Genomic DNA, 19,902 nt, shown 5'->3' on the forward strand with positions numbered 1-19,902 from the left:
TTTAGCAATTTGCTATGGGGTTGAACAATTCACTTGGCTTCTCTTCAGTCAGTACTCAAGTTATTTCAGTCATTCAAGCTAGGCTGACTGTGTGAGAGCTGTCGTTATAGAACACTCCAGCGGCAGCACGATTGCATCAGCAGATGATGAATTGTATCTTGAGCTGCTGCATCCTCACTGCGTTACTAGCTCAAGCATCAGTAGGCCTGGTGCTTCGGCCCATCCCGAGGCTACGTTTACACTGCAGCTTTAGAAGGTGAGATCTGCAGTGCAGGCCAACAGACTCCAGAAAGCTAAAAATAGCAGAGTGGATATTGTGACATGGTGGTGGCCCAGGCGAGTTACAGGAGTCCAAGCCCTCCCAATTCCCTTGGTCCAAGATAGGGTGGCTAAGCCAAGTTATTGTCCATTCTGCAATGCCCACACTATTTTCTGAGCAGAGCTTATGTTATCCTTTCCACTTGCACTGGGAATCACGCCTCTTTGCTGCAGTGTAGACACATGCCAATAGGCCAGCTAGCTTGCATGTAAAGCAACCTCTTAGCTCAAGGTACAGATTTTTGTGGGTATACTGCAGTCAAGACAGGGGCAAAAGTCAAGCTATATTTGAAGCTAATAATGAAGTGAAGACAATCCCTGTCAATTGAATTGTAGAACTCAATTCTATGGTATCGATGGGCTTTGCAATACAGTGTATATGACTGAAATGATAAAGAATAGCACCAACTGAGCACGTCAGTTTGTATTGGAATCTTGTGAAGGTGTTGAGTGATTTTTAAGAATCAAACATCAGATGCATTAATTCCTGTAGTACCCTGAGACCATCACCTTATCTGTGAAACTGAGGAGAGATCAGAGGCATCACCTTGGGCCCTATCCTACTTACGCTACAATCAATAAGAGCTTCTCCTTAAATTTCAAGGAGACAAGCTCATCATTCTCCTTGTGTATTTTTTATCATCATCATCACTAGTAAATCTTCTCATTGTTTCCTTGTTCTTGTAGATTATGGCCAAATATCTGATCTAAGATGTAAAATGGGGAGATAAGATTGTGAAACTACTGTTGATTATGCAAAAATTGTGTTTTACTGTTATCTTGTCCACAGACCCTTCCTTCCTTCCACCAGTTTAATTTACCTGTTCCAGCTTGTCATAACTCTAGATTATGAAGTCTCTCAGGGTACGTATACACAGCATGCTTATTTCAAAATAACTCCAGCACACACTTCCTATTTCGAAATAGCTATTTGGAAATGTGCGTTATTCCTCATGGAATGAGGTTTATAGATTTCAGACTAAGTTGTCTGTTATTTTGAAATTATTTTGAAATAACGGAATTGCTGTATAGATGCGCACATTTTTATTTCGAAATAATGGCCGTTATTTCAGAATAACTGTGCTGTGTAGATGCACCCTCAGAGCAGGAGTTTTTTTGCTATTTCACATGTGTGAACTCCCTATCACAGTGGCTACGTCTACACTGGCCCCTTTTCCGGAAGGGGCATGTAAATTTCAGCAGTCGTCGTAGGGAAATCCGCGGGGGATTTAAATATCCCCCGCGGCATTTAAATAAAAATGTCCGCCGCTTTTTTCCGGCGGAAAAGTAGGAATAAGAGCCTCCGGAAAAGGGCACTTTTTCTGGAGGATCGGGGCCAGTCTAGACGCTCTTTTCCGGCTTTTTTAAAAGCCAGAAAAAAGCGGCGGACATTTTTATTTAAATGCCGCGGGGGATATTTAAATCCCCCGTGGATTTCCCTACGACGACTCATGAAATTTACATGCCCCTTCCGGAAAAGGGGCCAGTGTAGACGTAGCCAGTGTGTTCTTGATCCTTGATAAATCCTCATGTAATACTACTGCTCTATAACTAAAGTGATAATTTCAGTTTTGTGTTCTAGTCCAATAATCCAGAGTGTATGATGCAAGTATTAAATAGCATTTAATAGGTGAATTTGTTTGTGCCTATCATTCAGGTAAAATTAGATGACTTAGTCCCTGAAGACAAAAATATAGCCTTAGGGGTATAACTACTTTGTAACAGTGTGAATTTTGCCTTAAACGTATTTGGCATGCAGGGTCTGTCTCTCCCTCAGGATATATAGATATAAAATAAACAAAATCTCTCTGCTAGTTTAAGTTAAAAGAATGCTAGGAAAAACACATTTAAAAGGGTATGTTTCAGATGATGTTTTGCACCTTTACAGCTGACATAGTCCACATAATGCAAGTTAATTAATTTTAGTTTGTTTTTTAATTAAAGCTCTTGTTTTATTGAAGCGTGAAAATCAGCTCTGCAAAACCCATAGTAATGTTTCATAGCATTTTGTATACATAATCTATATATGTGTGTTCATACTGTAACAAAAATTGATCTGAAAATATTGAGCAAATAGCAAAAAAAACCACCACTTTTTGTTGGAGGAACATAAATGTTTTAATAGCCAAGGTTTCTAGTAAAAAATTCTCTTCTGTGTCAGCATAGAAAATGTCAGCAACAACATGCTTTTGGGAATTTTGATATCTTAAAAGGCTCTAGCCTTTTTGCTATGTATATACATCTAAATAAACAGTATTTTATTCAGAAACTACAGTTTAAGCTAGGGACAAAAAAAGTGTCCATTACTAGCTACTGGTCACTGCTTGTATACATCAGCAGGCCATTGATTGGTGTTTTTCTACCTGATGAATACCCAATGTTCGTTATACACTTTGTCACTAAGGGTATGTCTACACTACAAAGTTAATTTGAACTAATGGACATTAGTTCGAATTAACTTTGATAGACGCTACACTAGCGCTCCGTTAGTTCGAACTTAATTCGAACTAACGGAGCGCTTAGTTTGAACTAGGTAAACCTCATTCCATGAGGACTAAGCCTAGTTTGAACTTACTAGTTCGAATTAAGGGCTGTGTAGACCCTTAATTCAAACTAGTGGGAGGCTAGCCCTTCCCAGGTTCCCCCTGGTGGCCTCTCTGGTCACAACCAGGAAAATTCCTCTCCTCTCCCTCAGCCCCGGGCCCTTAAAGGGGTAGACTCTGGCCAGACGGCACTTGAGACAGCCAGCCCTGCCAGCAGTCTCTGCCCCTGACCCAGTGGCCCCACCATGAGCCAGGCAGCCAGTGGCAGCGAGCCATCCCCTACCCAGTCCCCCAGCACCAGGGGCCAGCCAGGGGCCGTAGAGGGCACGCGGCCCCCTGGACTAGTGCGGAGGTCATGGACCTCATTGAGGTTTGGGGGCAGGCCCCCAACATCCATGATCTCCGAACTAGGAGGAGGAACACGGCCGTCTATGGCCGCATAGCGACTGCCATGGCCCGAAAGGGACACAGGCGCTCCCGGGAGCAGGTGCGCATTAAAGTGAAGCAGCTGCAGCAGGGGTATGCCAGGGCCACCAGGGGCGGCGCCGCTGCAGGGGCTGACACCTGCCCCTACTTCCCCGCCCTCGACAGACTCTTGGGGGGCGGGGCGGTCCGTGCCAGCCCGGGGGACAGCGAGCCGGGACCGGAGAACCCTGACCCGGGCACACCGGAGAGGCCACCGCAGGATGTTCCAGTGTCCAGGGAGACCGTACCGGGTAAGTAGTTCGAATTAAGTAGTTCGGGGGGGGAGGCGGGAGGGAGACCAGAGACCACGCGTGTGGGCCATGCCTTCCACAGATCACGCAGACACCTGTGCACGTGCTCGCACGTGCCATGCCACCCTTGGGCAGGTGACTCCAGCTGCGTGACACCCAGGGACCATGGCCCAATAGGCACATGCATGTGTGAAGAGACCTGACATGCTCCCAACCCCGGGGTGGGACCCAGCAGGATGCTTTCCCTTCACATGTCCCCTCTACACGGAGGCAGGGCACATCTCCCCCTCTCCCCCGCCGCCCTGGAAACACTATACATGGCACAGGGACATGGGTGTGGTCTTGGGGCAGCTCCTAGTCCCGGGGAGAGCCAGACATCCTGACCATGGCCTCTGTACAAGCACAGCGGCTCTGACAGTGCAGGACATGGTCACCCTCACATTGCGGGGTGGGGGAGGGGGCTGGGCATCATCCTCTGCGTCCCCAGGGAGAACTGACCACTTCTCTTCTTTCTCTGCAGCTGCACCAGCTGCTCGTGCAGGGCGCACCACCCCGCCCGGGACATGCTCCCGCACCTGCGGCCTGCTCCGGACCGCCAGCACGGAGCAGGAGTATTGGAACCAGCACCTGGGGGCCCTGCAAGCCGTGCACCGTGCACTGGAGGCCTGGATACGGGCAGACCTCCAGCTCCACCAGGAGTAGCTGGCTGAGGTCCAAGGGCTGAGCACAAACCTTCAGGTCCTGCTGCAGAGCATATTGCCCTGTGCCGGTCCTGCGCCTGCTGCCCCCCCAACTGCTGTCCCTCCTCCCACTCCTGCCCCCCTCCCACCTCTTCCTCCTCAACCCCCACACCCTCTTCCTCACTGTCCACACCCCCCACCTCAACCTCCACACCCTCCACCCCATCCCCCCTGGGACGCCGAGGCCCCCTCCCTCGTCGTGCTGGGAGGCGGTTGGCCCGGCGAGACCCCCACCCCGATCCTTGAGTTTCCCCACCCCCTCCTTTCCCTTGCTTCCCCCTTCCAGCTCCCTCCTCCCAGTTTTCCCCCTCCCCTCTCCCACCCTCTCTCTTCCCCCTCCCACCTCCTTTTCCCAGTTTCCCCCAGTTTTGTTAAATAAAGAGTTTCTATTTTTGAACACACGTGTCCTTTATTTTGTACATCAGGAAGGGGGGGCTAGGGAGGGGTAAGTGGAAGGAGGTGAGGGAGGAATGGGGTATGAGCCCCCGATGGGGAGGACTGGGCTGGCTCTGCAGGCTCCTCGGGGTGGAAGCTCTCCTGCAGCCCCCCAATTGCCTCCTCTCCCCGGATGGCAGCCTGTGGCAAGTGCAGACGGTCTGATGGCTGAGTGCTGTGATGTGCCGAGTGTGGGTACTCCGGGCACTCCAAGCCAGGACTGTTTTGCAAGCGGGGCACCCCTGAGAACTGTCTGTCCGGGGTGGGGGTTGGGTCCCTTTAAGCACAGCCCTCGGCTAGCCTGAGACAGCATCTCCATGCTCTAAGTCCTCCTCTGATGCCCTGCTGGCACTGCTTCCGGCCGTCCTTAAACCCGGTTCAGGGTCCAGTTTTTTAGTCTGGATCCGTTAGTTCGAATTAACGTTGTAGTGTAGACATACCCTAAGAGTACGTCAAGACTGCAAGCTTCTTTTGAAAGAAGCTTTTTCGAAAGCACTTTTTCAAAAAAAAATTCTTTCAATCCAGACTGCATGGATTCTCTCTCGAAAGAAAACCCTGATTGCTGTTCACAGAATGGCTACCAGGGCACCTGTGCTTTTTTTCGATTGCCTCTTCTTTCAAAAACTGTCCCTGTTCTGCGTCCACACACACCTTTTTTTGAAAGAGCTCTTTTGAAAAGGCATTCTTCCTCATAATTTGAGGTTTACCAATGTCGAAAAAAACCCTGCGTTCTTTTGATTTAATATCAAAAGAACACGATTGCAGTGTGGACGCAGGTGAAGTTTTTTTAAAAAAAGGGCAGTTTTTTTTAAAAAAAAAAATGTAGTCTAGACATACCCTAACATGTCTATAACAAATTGGTATCTCTCCAGGGTTCAAAAATAGTTCCTTCATCACGGGATGTCTGAATCCACTGGTGTCTTTCTAGCTTTATGGAAGGCATTGGAGTCCATGGCACTTCCTTTAGTTCTGAAGATAAGTTATGGGTCCCTCAAGTCCTTTTTCCAGACCTCTGGAGGGGCTATGGAGCAGCCAAAAGTCTAAGGCCTAATACCAAGTAGAAGCAATGGAGAATTAAGAAAAGTGGTTCTCCTCCCTCTCCTCCCCCATTCAACCCCATTCAACCCCAGAAAGATACTACCAAAGAGCTAATGAGCATGGAGATAAGTGAAAAAGTAGAGAATAAGGAAGTCTCTAATTAGTACCTACCTGTAGTTTGAATAAAAATGTTTGCATGTGGGTCTGTAGTTCAGTGTTAGTGGCATATGTTGTTTAATTAATATTCCTACGTATATATTTTGACAAAAAAGGCTGAATCCTAGAATGTTTCATAATGACAGTGTTGCTGTTGTAAAAATATTGTCTGCTTGCATTCTTGGGATTTCATTCTACTCCAGTCTTTTTATTTTATTTTTGCTGCAAATGACTGTTTGAAATACAAGTTTATTTTAAACAGAATTTTAATTTTCATGTGAAAGAAATATCTCATTCCCTATCTCAGAAAAGCACTTACTGTGGGTTCTCTTGTGGTTATTAAAGCTATTGCCACAGTTCAGGTCTGATCTTGCATGACACTCAAAGCATGATTTTTCAAGGTATGTAGGCATCTAACTGAAATAATTGAGAGTTAGGTACCTATATACCTTGAAAATCTAGGCCTTAGTGCTTGGCTTGGTGGCTGTTAGGTATTCAGGACCTTTCAGGATTGGTCACACCATGCAAGGATGGGAGTAAAACTACACTAATGGCAGTTTGCATACATGCTCTGGGGGTGCACTGGGGATGAGCTTGGAAAAGAGGTGACTAAGGTGGCTATGATAGAGGTCACCCTCCTTCCAGTGTCAGTCCCCCTAATTGGGTGATGAATGGGGATGGGTTCACAGGGCCCAGCACACCCCTGTTTAGTTTGATCAGTGCCACTGGCTGTAGGATTTGGGGTCTCCATTTTTCAAGAGTATAAGAGAATGCGCTCGCTAGCCTACTTCTCCACTCCTTTTGCATACCTACTGCCCTTTTACACTAGGAAAAAGGTGAATTTTGGCATGTGTAAGCTAACATGGGCTACTAGATGTGCTAAAATCTTAGTGTAGAGAAAGCAAGTTTTAGTTTTAAGACACATTAATTGGTTGCAGCAAAACCCTTAATTCTGCCCCAGGATTTACACTTATAAGTTAACACGTGAAGATATAGATTGCATTGTCCGCAAAAATATTTTCACATGTGCAAGCTTCAGGGGAGGAGGATAATAATTTTTGAGTGGGGACCACTCCAAGAGTTTGGTAAGTGGTCAAGGGCTGCACCATGATATTAATAGAGGAGGAGTGGGGTCTGGGATGGAGGCTGAGTGCAGATGGATTGGAGTGTGGGGGCGGGGGATCAGGATTTGCGAGGGGGTATGGGTGCAGGAAAGGATTCTGACTTGAAGGAGGGGTGCAGGTGGGAGTCCAAGGTCTGGGAGTGGGTTGCAACCTACAGCAGGAGTGCAAGAAGGGGTACAGGGATTTGGGTTGTGACTTGGGATAGGGGATTGGGGTGTAGAGTCTTGGAGGGAGTATAGATGCAGGGGGGTGCAGAAGATTTGGGTTACATGGGGTAGGAGTGTATGAGGGGGGCACAGAAGATTAGGGGAAGGAGGATCTGGGGTTCCAGATTTAGGTTCTGGCTGAGAGGTTCTTATCTGCAAGGCTTCTGGACAGCAGCCCAGCAAGTCCCTCAACCAGACTTCTTGCTTGCCCTGTCTCCACATACCATTCAGAGCAGCTGTCTGTGGGGCCATGTGCTTCTCTGAAGGGTGAGAGCCTGTCTTGCAAACAGACAGCTCCCATTGGCCAGAAACCAGCCAATGGGAGCTGAGAAATTGTTCTGGGAGTGGGAACACTCAGCGACACCTCTCTCCCTCTTCTCCTGGGTTTGCAGCCTTCAGAGAAGTACATGGCCCCCACAGCTGGCTGCTCTGACTTTCCCTTCTGAAGGAAGCTCCCACATTTTAAAATTTGGAATGGAAACGTTTCAAATATAAATTACTTTCAAGCAAATCAAAATATTTCAATAAAATGAAAATATTTCATTGTGGTTTTGATTTTTTCCAAATTATAATTTCTAATATTTCAACATCTCAGAATAAAAGTTGCTCTGAAACAAACAAACAAAAATAAGTGTTCCATTGTGAGGAGGTAAAAATGGACCACATCACAAGGTTTTGTTTCAAGATTTTTTTCTAAATGAAATGTAATTGAAATCAACATGATCCTGCAAGTTTCAAATTTGATGAATCGGCAGTTTCTGATGTAGCAATGACTGCTTTTGTTCTAAACATTCCCAAGTCTTTAATGTTTATTGTGCTTCATCCTGGCTTCTTAGATAGGATTATACAAATGATTGTTTTAAAGTTTTGGCAATTATAATTCAAGCTGGGTCTTCTGTAACTTTACTCCTCCATCATTATTTAACACCCGGGTTTTATTTTGTGGGAAACAACAGTTTATCCACAACAGAGTCAGCATTGGTTCAGCATGATCTGTTCTTCTATTATATTATAAAAATAATTGGAGAAAGCATACATTAGTGTAGTATTAAGATTGAACAACTAAAATGATATAACTTAAGCCATACAAGAACTAAGGTTCCAGCAGTAATATCCACTAAGCCACATTGTGCAATTTGTGCAATGGTATCTTTCCAACATAAATATCACACAATTAAGTAAGAAGGCAATAATAAATAATAAAATAAATATACAATATGTGCTGACTGGCTGAGTTAAAGTTGCTGTGGAAACCTTGAATCTTATATTATCTGACTTTCAGTTCTTATGACTTCATCAACAATAGTGCATGAACAGTGATGTCTGATCTTTTAAAATTAAAGAAAATGTGTGTGTGTGTGTGTGTTCGCCTGGAGTAAACTGCTTGTGCTTAGTAATGTTTAAAATGTTTTCAGAAAATGAGATTTTCATACGCACATTTGATTAAAATGGATGGTGTACAAGAAGGATGATTATGTATAGAAAAAGTTATTTTAGGTAATTTTAGTTATAATTTTTTCCTATACTTCATCTGCAGTTAGCATTTATCAATCCCTGACTTCCCTATAGGTGCAACTTTTAAGATTAAATGTCCCCTTCTGCTCCACTCTAACCCATTCATGGCTTGTGTAGCAAGAACACTGCAGCCCAACTATTTTTCTGTTTCTTTACTTCCACACCATCTCTCTACGCCCCATGTCTCTTTGTGCTCCAGTGAGCCCGTGAGAGTTTTCCTTATTTTGACTCCAAGAATGTTCCTTCTTTCTGATTCTTACAGTGATCTCCGATCCTGGTTTTCCTCATCCCCAAACAGTTTCTGATGTGGCTGATGAGAGCACGTTAGTTAGATTAATCATAATGCTGAAGAATATGGGTTTTTATGCTATAATAATGAGGGTCATATAAGTCTCTATAGAGGCAAACAGTGGTGCTGCTGAGATGTGGCTTTTTCTGATTGGGTTTGGGTGGCTGCTGTTTAAATCTCATGAGAGTAGCTTGCCTGGTCAGAAGCCTACAGAATACGGCTCTTCACACATTAATTCAAGTTGAGGCTTCAGATTCCTGACATTTGAAGATGGCAGCCCAGCTAGCCGAGATTCACTGAGGGTAAGTCTACACTGCAAGCTTATTTTGGAAAAAACTATTCCAGAAGATATCTTAGAATGGCCCTGGTGAGGAGCTATTTCGACATAGCAGCAGTGGAGTATAACATACACTGTCTTCAAAAAGAGCTTTTTTGAAAGAGGTGTTATTCCTCGTGGAATGAGGTTTTCCAATGTCAGAAAAACCCCTCAGTTACTTTGATTTTCTTTCTAAATAACTCAGTTGCTGTGTGTGGACACTAGTATTCTTTTTCCAGAATAACAGCCGTTATTCTGGAATAACAGTGCAGTTAGACACATCCTGCGAATCAAAAAGAGATTTTAAAAATGCCTTCTAGGGCTCAGGAAGGAAGTGGAGGTATATATCTAAAACATTTTCAAACTAAATTACAGTTATTACCTGTAGGGCACTAAAAACCTGTTTTCCAATGGGATTTCTTTATCCAAATACTATGGAGAGTTTTCATTTGACAAATAAAACAAAACAGCAAGAGGCACAAACAAAAGTGCCTCAAAACATTAGGTGTAAATACAGATCATTTTAATTATTTTATTTAAATGCACAGACATTACACACTGGTTCAAAATAATCTATATTTCTTTATGTTTTCATAACATCAAGAATTGAAACAGGAATACTAATTTATATCTTAGTTATAACATATATATGCCACCATGAAATACAGAAAAATAAGTTCAATAATTCACTTCAATACCTGTGTCAAATGAACTATCTTTTCAGACAAACATTTTGAAGGAAGGAAGGAAGGAAGGAATGTCATTGTATAAACACTTAAAACATTTTTGGGTTGGTTTTAGATAGCAAGAGTCATATCTTATGTTGAATGTATGAATGCCAAAACCTTCTATTCTGGTATGGTATGATATGGAAGACAATGAAGAGAAAAGTACATACACAAGCATTTAGTAATTATAGTCTATGTGAAATCAGTTTACTTATTAAATGAATCCCAGGACTCAAGCACCTCTTCAATGAAATAATAAGGCCCTGCATGAAACAAAGAGATTTACTTCTTTAGAGAGATCCCATATTGCCACTAAGTCCCTTTGGGGAAGGTATTAACTTCAACTTTGTATCTAAATAGTTTCTGCCTTGTGTGATGACATACCTGAAACTCTAGTGAGTTCATAGGAAGAATTTTATCTGGGTGAATATGAACAGCATAGAGGAGTGCACTATATTGTTATGAGTGAAACATGGAGAAACCCGTTTTCCACCTTGATTTTCTCATTTTGCAGAAGACAAGAAAATAATTTTAAATTATTTTTTTTTTTATTCCTGTTATCTCTGTACTGCCTTCTCAAAGGAGAGCTCTGAAGTGGGTGGCTCCTAAACCAGAAGTTTAAACCTATTCCATTAATCTGTCTGAATCAAGAACTGCAATCCATAACAATATAACTAGGAAATATTTACTTTTTGCTAGCCAATAACCATATCTTGAGCCAAACTCCATAACTAAAGACTGAGCAGAAAGAAGCTTTGGAAGTTATGAGTCTAATTCTATTCTCAGTTACATCCATGCAACTCCACTGAAATCTACTTTTCTCCCTTACCTAAGTGTCTGATTCTGGAGCTATTGAAATCAGTTCCCATTGACTTCAATGAGGCCCAATCCGTTTCCCTTGGAATTCAGTGGGAATTGAACTGATTCCTAGGAAAGGGAATGTATGGCTTTACAGAGCCATTTAAGCTAAGTGAACCTTAGAGTTTTTGAAGTAGGTTATTCCCCTGGGAGAAGATTTAGGATCATTAAAATAAGTTCATAGTCAATTTGAAATCATTACTGATAGGGGCCTTATTCACTTCCCAGTCTTCACCTAGGACGCTTATTGTTAATAATGAGAAAGATCCTGAAGTGCTAAGTATAATGAGGATAAGGGTTGTTTAGAATAGTCTAATTTTTTCCTTTTTATGCATATAAGTCTCTTATTGAAATCAATGGGAGCCATGTGCATGCTTCTGAAAACAGAATTTGGCCCAATGACTCATTGGCCTACCCACAGATTCTCCATCTCCATCACAGATTCTCCACTGAAAATGGCTCACAAGCACTAGAGCATTTCTGATGGTACAACACATAAAACACATCTTCTGCAAAAATGTCTCCAGCACCTGAATATATAGTTTAGCACCAAAAAGGCAGCCTTTACTAGTAAAAAACAAATGAGTCCAAAATATTGCAGGTAGTTATTATAACAGGAAGGGCTGCACTGGGTTCTTAATGGCATTGACGTGTTGTTACTCCTATAACTCTCCTAAGTGACTCTTATTTTAAATCACTGTTATTCTTTATCCCTTTTATTCCTTGTACAATTTTGTGAATATCTGATTTATGCTTAAAGTAAAACAAAACAAGTCTGCATCCAAAGGAATTGTTTTCCAATCGCCAGTCTCCTGTTATAAAAGCACACTGCTATTCTGCTCTCTTGGAAAAAAGTGTGGAGCTGTAAACCTATAAAATGGGTGAAATATACCCATGGTATTTTCTTTTCTCAGCATAGCCATGTAATTGTGAGAACATGTTATATGACACCTTTGATCTTCAACACATTTCTGGTATTTTTATTCAAAGAACATTTTGTATCAGGCAATCAATGAAACGGCACTGACATGGGCCATCACAATGGACGTTTGATGTAATTGTCATTACCCAACCAAAGGGAAAGCTGATGAGAGAACTTATTGGGATTCAAATAGATGATGCAATTTGTAAAACAAAATTGAAGAATAAATTGCATTTGGTTAGTCAAATGTTCTGTTAGCTGTCCCCTTCACTGTTAAATGAAATATGGTGAACTAAATGCTTGCTGCTGGTTTTCTCAAAAGCTGCTCTTATGAAATAGCTTATCTCCAGATTATTTCCTGCTGCTGTAAACTACAGTGTGATTATGACAGATATAATTATCCGTAGCACCATTACTGTATGTTCTGAAAAAATCTGCAAACCTGTCTGATAGTAGTACAGATTCATATTATTTATATCTGCAGAAAACAAAATATTCCAAATGATTAACTTATTATTACCAAGTTAAAAAGTAGCATATACAATAATATATATACCCGTTATAATACTTTCAGTTGAATTACAGAATTATAAATTAATGTACAATTTCTAGTTCTGTTTGGAAAGTGTACCACACAACGCACAAGTTGCAAGTTACAAAGTGCATAGTTATTAAACATTAAACTCTAATCCTTAAACTTTGCAGATTAGAACTTTTGTTAACATAGTCTCTGCCTGTTATTTTTTTACACATTTTTGCAATTACAAGGAAATGAAAACATGTAAAATGTTATCTGTTCCCTCATTTGTCATGTGGAACAAAAATGCATTTTGCCTCTGTAGTTCTTGTTCAAAGCTCCAGCGGGGTTATCTAACATAGCCTATGTACCACTTAAACCTAAACCTTTCAAATAGGGCCTTGAGTGCAGCACAAAGCTTGTGTTTTCCCTCTGCAAAGAAGTGAAGCGAAGCTGGACTATTTGATTGAACGAGGACTGCAGAACCTCAACCCCATTGTAAGCAGAAAGGAAAATCTGTAACTTTTAAATTGTTACTGAAATAGAAGTGATAGAAACGTCATAGGTGGTTTTGTTTTTAAGTTCTGATGCCTTGTGGCATTATATACATCTTTAATTATTGTCTTATCAGACAAAGGAATGTCACCCACAGATATGCTTGAAGAGCTCAGTACAATAAATGACGTTCTCTGAATTACTGTCAAATCATGGATATCTGAATTGCAAAAATTCAATTTGCCACACACTACAGCTCTCATTTTATCCATATAATTGAGCCCTTTGGCAATGGGGGTGACAACACTGTAAATTATTTCCATATTTGTAATTTTAGCAAGGTTATCCTGTATACTGGTGGTAGACTTTCTTAATTAGCTTTGGCAAAATGACAGCTTCTCTTTAAAATAAAATGCATATTTTTTATTCTGGTGAAGCTATACTATACCACTCTAATTTTTCTACCGAATCTGGCTGTTCCAAATCTCATGAACTTCAAAACTCCCCGAATCATGGGCAGCAGGTTCATATAATTTTTGTTGGTGCTCAGAATGGGTCCATGTCCTGCCTGCCCCCACACTTCTCTTGTAAGCCAATACATATTTATAAAAAAATGTAAAAATGTGAGGGTTCTGGGGTGGGGTTGGGCATGAGGGATTTGGAAGAGTTGGAGGTGCTCAGGCAAAGGAGTTAGGCTGTGGAAGTTATAGTTGTGGGGTGGGATCAGGGATGAGGACGTTGCGGTACAAGGGGAGGTTTGTGTCTTGGTATACGGTTTGGATGTGGGTAGGGACTTTGGGGTGGGGAGTGGCCAGGGATGAGGAGTTTGGGATGCAGCCAGGCTGCCCCAGGGCTGGGGCAAGAGAAGGAGTTGCTAATTTTCTCCACTGGATGGATCAGTTGCCATTTGTGACATTGGCATCTGCTCTGTCCAGTCAAGAAAGTTGGCAGCTCTAACCTTTTACCCCCTAGCAGCAACAAGCTTGCACCACTGTTACTGAACATATTCCTAGGGCCTCCCTTAGGTCTAGGAATCCCCTTGCCTCCCCTGTGGTGGGTGGCATGGGGGGACTACAATTACATGTGCCCCTCCTCTCCTGCTGTTACCTCTCACCAGAGCCTCACTGGGGATGGGGGGATGGGGCTGTCTCTTGCCCAGCATGGAGCAGGAACAGTGACTGCAGGATGAGAGGGATCAGGGTGTGATGACAGTCACCCAAGCGCCAAGCTGCTGCTTGAGTAGAGACAGCTGGCTGGCACTCACCTGTGCCAGGGACAACAGGGACTCCCTCTGTACTGGTGGAAGGTCCCATCTCTAAAAGGGAAGGGACCATCCATCTGAGGCAAAAGGGCAGGGGCAACCTGGGGCAGCCCCACCCTGATACTTGTGGTGGAGGGGGGGTGGGAGGGGAGTGGCTTCAGTGATAATTGATGCCAGGAGCCCAAATAGAGTAGAAGGGAACTGGCTGGGGCTGGATTGCCTGGAGAGAGAGCACAAGGGAACTGCAGGGGGCAGCCTTGCCACTCCTGCCCAACATATTTATGTCAATGAGGGTATGTCTACACAGCAGGGCTAAAGCCAAATATGCAACTTGAGCTATGTGAACTGCGTAGAGTAAGTAAAAATAGCTCATTGTGGCTTTTGGTGCAGTCTACAGAGCAGGAAGACCAAGAAAGAGCACTCTTCCTCCAACTTACTCCTCGTAAAATGAGAGTTACAGGAGTCGGAGTAAGAAATCCTCCAGCTCACCAATATTTTGACATTGTCGAAATAACTGCTTGTAGTGTATACACAGACGATGTTATTTCATGATAATGTCAGCTATTCCAAAATAACACTGCTGTGTAGACGTGCACTCAGAGTGGAAATGTGGGAGATCACTTGTATTCCCTGTCCAGCAACATGAAGGTACAACTCTTTAATGAATGTTGCTTTAATGCCACTTTAATTATTGTTGCTTACATGAATCTGAGGGCAAGAATTTGGACTCCTGTCTGTTATGCATACCATTAAGGACAAGCTATTATACATATAAACAGTGTTCTAGTTTGAGCTGTAGTCCCTTTATCCATAAATGTTCTACTTAGCTCCCACAATAAGTTTGCTATTTAGGAGGAGAATAAATATATTTTTCTTCACTGAGTTATTAAAACACTTTTCAGGAAATAGCCTGATCCTATTGTGCAGAGGATTAGCTATACCTGCATAAAGTGCCTTTATACTGGTATAATTGCATCAACACTAACAGGCTATGCAATGTTAACCATGCAGTATAGTTGAAGTGATACGACTTTCTAGTTTAGACAAAGTTTTAGTCAGAATGGTGGACACTTTCAGCTCCATCATATTTCTTAGTGGTACAAAGGCCAGCGTGGCTCCCTATTCTTTACTTGTGTTCCTCCACATAGGCATCATTGGTGATAGCATCATCTGTGTGTTGAACTCTTGAAATACCTTAAGTTAGTCACTGTTGTGCAGAGGGAAGCTAACATAATGCTGAATGCTGGAGTTCCTCCTACAAATGTGTTTACACTTGCTCAGAGAGTCCGATTAACCATGCAGGAGTAAGCATAAATGGAAATGGGAGTAATTGTTTGCAAGGTGAGGGCAATGTGGGGTATATAAGAAGAAGGCAATGTACCCAGTCTCAAAGGGAAAGATCACATTTTAGATGTAAGTTGACAGTGACCTTTTAAATTTGCTTTTAATAACAAATAGAACATATTCTTTGGGAAATTACACTTTCTTTAGATGATGTAAGATTATCCTTCTCTACATGATCATGGCCTGAAATAGAGAATTGTAGTTATACATTCCAAAGAGTTAAAAATGAACCTAGACTGTACTCTGACAGCTAATTGTTCAAAAGCATATACAAAGAAAACAAGGGTATTATTACTATATAAATATATATAAAATATGTGCAAAATTCAATATACAAGCTTTTGTTACTCAGACAAATTATTTAAAAATAATGTAAACTTATGTTAACTTATTTAAACCAATATAAGTAGTTTGATGTTATTCCTGGAAAACAAAGATTGTCAGTACAAGCTCCTCCATAACTAGGAGGGCAAGCAGAACATGGGACTCCTACTTTATATGGCGCTTCTCCAATCCAGTTGCCCCTGAAAATAGAAAATAACATATATTTGTAGTAACTTAAGAAAAAATATTCCTTAATCAGAACAAAGTAAGTTTGGATGATATATTGCACATCATGTATTTATTAAGTAATTTCATACAGCATTAGAGACACACACTACTTTAGAAATGTGATAGAAATGTAGCCGTGTTAGTCTGGGGTAGCTGAAGCAAAATGCAGGACAATGTAGCACTTTAAAGACTAACAAGATGGTTTATTACATGATGAGCTTTCGTGGGCCAGACCCACTTCCTCAGATCAAATAGTGGAAGAAAATAGTCACAACCATATATACAAAAGGATACAATTAAAAAAAATGAACACATATGAAAAGGACAAATCACATTTCAGAACAGGAGGGGGATGCGGGGGGGGGGGAGGAAGGAAGGAAGGTAAGTGTCTGTGAATTGATGATATTAGAGGTGTGGAGAGTGGGATGTCTGTGAGCTAATGGTATTAGAGGTGATAATTGGGGAAGCTATTTTGGTAATGGGTAGACTCATAGACTCATAGACTTTAAGGTCAGAAGGGACCATTATGATCATCTAGTCTGACCCCCTGCACAGTGCAGGCCACAAAATCTCACCCACCCCTCCTAGAATAATCCTCTCATCTATATCTCAGTTATTGAAGCCTTCAAATACTTCGAAGACCCCAAGATGCAGAGAATCCTCTAGCTGTGATCTGTACCCCATGCTACAGAGGAAGGTGAAAAACCTCCAGGGCGTCTGCCAATCTACCCTGGAGGAAAATTCCTTCCCGACCCCAAATATGGTGATCAACTAAACCCTGAGCATGTGGGCAAGACTCATCAGCCAGACACTCAGAAAGTTCTCTATAGTAACTCCTATCATCCCTCCATTGACCTATTTCCCACTGATAATGAATGGTCAATTAGTTACCAAGATCCTGTTATCTCATCAAACCATCCCCTTCATAAACCCATCTAGTTTAATCTTGAAACCAGATAGATCTTTTGCCCCCACTACTTCCCTTGGAAGGCCGTTCCAGAACTTCACTCCTCTAATGGTTAGAAACCTTCGTCTAATCTCAAGTCTAAACTTCCTACTAGCCAGCTTATATCCATTTGTTCTTGTGTCCACATTGGTATTAAACTTAAATAATTCCTCTCCCTCCCTGGTATTTTTCCCTCTAATATATTTTAAAAGTGCAGTCATGTCCCCCCTCAGCCTTCTTTTGGTTAAAGTAAACAAGCCAAGCTCCTTGAGTCTCCTAGATTAGATCCACTGCATTTCCTTTATCTAAAAAATCTGTTACTTTCTCAAAAAAGGAGATCAGGTTGGTTTGGCATGATCTACCTTTTGTAAAACCATGTTGTAATTTGTCCCAATTGCCATTAGCCTCAATGTCTCTAACTACTTTCTCCTTCAACATTTTTTCCAGGATCTTACATACTACAGATGTCAAACTAACAGGCCTATAGTTACCCGGGTCGCTTTATTTCCCTTTCTTAAAAATCGGAACTATATTAGCAATTCTCCAGTCAAATGGTACAACCCTGAGTTTAGAGATTTATTAAAAATGTTTGCTAATGCACTTGCAAGTTCATGTGCCAGTTCCTTTAATATTCTTGGATGAAGACCATCTGGGCCCCCCGATTTACTCCCATTAAGCTGTTCAAGTTTGGCTTTCACCTCAGATATGGTAATATCTACCTCCTTATCCTCAGTCCCATTTGTTAACTTACCATTATCCCTAAGCTCTTCATTAGCCTCATTAAAGACTGAAGCAAAGTATTTGTTCAAATATTGGGCCATTCCTAGATTATCCTTAACCTCCACTCCATCCTTAGTAATTAGTGGTCCTACTTCTTTTTTTGTTTTTTTCCTATTTATATGGCTATAAAACCTTTTACTATTGGTTTTAATTCCCTTTGCAAGGTCCAACTCTACCTGACTTTTAGCCTTTCTCACTTTATCCCTACATGCTCTAACCTCAATAAGGTAGCTTTCTTTACTGATCCCTCCCATTTTCCACTCCTCATATGCTTTCTGATTTTTCTTAATCACCTCTCTGAGATGCTTGCTCATCCAGCTTGGTCTAACACACCTGCCTATACATTTTTTCCCTTTTCTAGGGATACAGATTTCTGACAGCTTCTGCAACTTTAACTTAAAATAATTCCAGGCCTCCTCCACTTTAAGATCCATAATTTCTTTAGTCCAATCAACTTCCCTAACGAATTTCCTTAATTTACTAAAGTTAGCCCTTTTGAAATCAAAAACCCTAGTCTCAGATTTATTTTTGTTTATCCTTCCATTTAATTTAAACTGAATTAGCTCATGATCACTCGAGCCAAGGTTGTCTCCTGCAACCATTTAATCTATGAGGTCTTCGCTATTCACCAAAACCAAATCTAAAATAGCATCCCCCCTTGTTGGGTCAGCAACTACTTGATGAAGGAATTCATCAGCTATCACATCTAGGAAAATCTGAGCCCTTTTACTATTACTAGCACTTGTTCTCCAGTCTGTATCTGGAAAGTTGAAATCTCCCATGATTACACAGTTTCCATGAGTATTTACTTCATTAAAAACATTAAAGAGGTCTCTATCCATATTCAAATTGGATCCAGGTGGTCTATAACACACCCCAAGCACTATCCCAGGGTTGGATCTGATAGTTTTCTTCCCCAATGTGATTTTTGCCCAAACAGACTCTGTCTTCTCCATTCCATCACTTTTTATTTCTTTACAATCTACCTCATCTTTGATATACAATGCGACTCCACCACCTTTACCCTTATTTCTGTCTTTCCTAAACAGCACATACCCTTCAATACCTGTACTCCAGTCATGCCTAGTATTCCACCATGTTTCTGTTATTCCTATAATATCTGGTTTCACTTCCTGGACCAATAGCTCTAGTTCCTCCTTTTTGTTACCTAGGCTCCTCGCATTGGTGTACAAACATCTTAATTTTTGCTGTTTGGCCTCATTCACATTCTTTACCCAATTTGGCACAGACGTTATACCTCCAATATGACCTATTAGACTAGTATCCACCCCACCCTTCCTCATGTTCATTCTCCTACCCCCAGCTATATCCTTTCTTACTTCGTTTTCCTCCCTCTCAGGGTTAAAATCTGGCGTAGAGATTACCTTGGCATCTCCCAACCATCTCCTCCAAATTCCTAGTTTAAAGCTCTCTTAATAAGTTGAGCCAGCCTCCATCCTAGAAGTCTATTTCCCTCCCTACTTAGGTGAAGTCCATCTCTAGAGAACAGTCCTCTGTCCATAAATGCCTCCCAGTGACCATACATCCCAAAGCCCTCCTTATAGCACCACTGCCTAAGCCATCTATTGATCATCATAATCCTGTCATATCTTTGTTGCCCTTCTCTAGGAACAGGCAGAATTCCACTAAAGATCACCTGAGCCTCAATTTCCTTGAGCATCCTCCCCAGCCTAGCATAGTCTCCCTTAATTCGTTCCAGCGAGAATCTAGCCGTATCATTTGTTCCTACATGAAGGATGATCAATGGATTCCTTCCTGCTCCCTTAATAATTCTCTTCAACCTCAGTTCCACATCTCGTATCTTAGCACCTGGCAGACAGCACACCCTTCTATTCTCTGGATCAGCTCTGGTTACAGGCCTATCTATTCTTCTCAATAAGGAGTCCCCAATCACATAGACCTGCCTTTTACTAGTGACAGTGAAATTCTCTGGTCTATCTCTAGCTTCCTCTGGCTGCAAGTCCTTGCCATTCCTATTTTCCCTTGTAATCCTAATGTTCATTATTGGTGTTGTCTCCATTAAGTCTTCCCCTTTATCCATGGGACTATGGGTAAGATAGTTTGAGTCTTTGTTCATTCCTT

The 19,902-nt window shown here is 42.0% G+C and overlaps 1 protein-coding gene across 1 annotated transcript in view; it reads right to left on the reverse strand.

Annotated features, from left to right (window-relative positions):
* Positions 1–9,902: 9,902 nt before the first annotated feature.
* PI15 (peptidase inhibitor 15) overlaps positions 9,903–19,902 on the reverse strand; it is a 45,135-nt gene continuing 35,135 nt past the window's right edge. The window contains exon 6 of the mRNA XM_006131549.4: positions 9,903–16,045. Within this exon, the coding sequence (XP_006131611.1) occupies positions 15,910–16,045 (136 nt within the window). The 3' untranslated portion in view covers positions 9,903–15,909. The remainder of the gene's footprint in view (positions 16,046–19,902) is intronic.

The sequence above is a fragment of the Pelodiscus sinensis genome, chromosome 2 (assembly GCF_049634645.1).
Source record: "Pelodiscus sinensis isolate JC-2024 chromosome 2, ASM4963464v1, whole genome shotgun sequence".
Taxonomy (NCBI): domain Eukaryota; kingdom Metazoa; phylum Chordata; order Testudines; family Trionychidae; genus Pelodiscus; species Pelodiscus sinensis.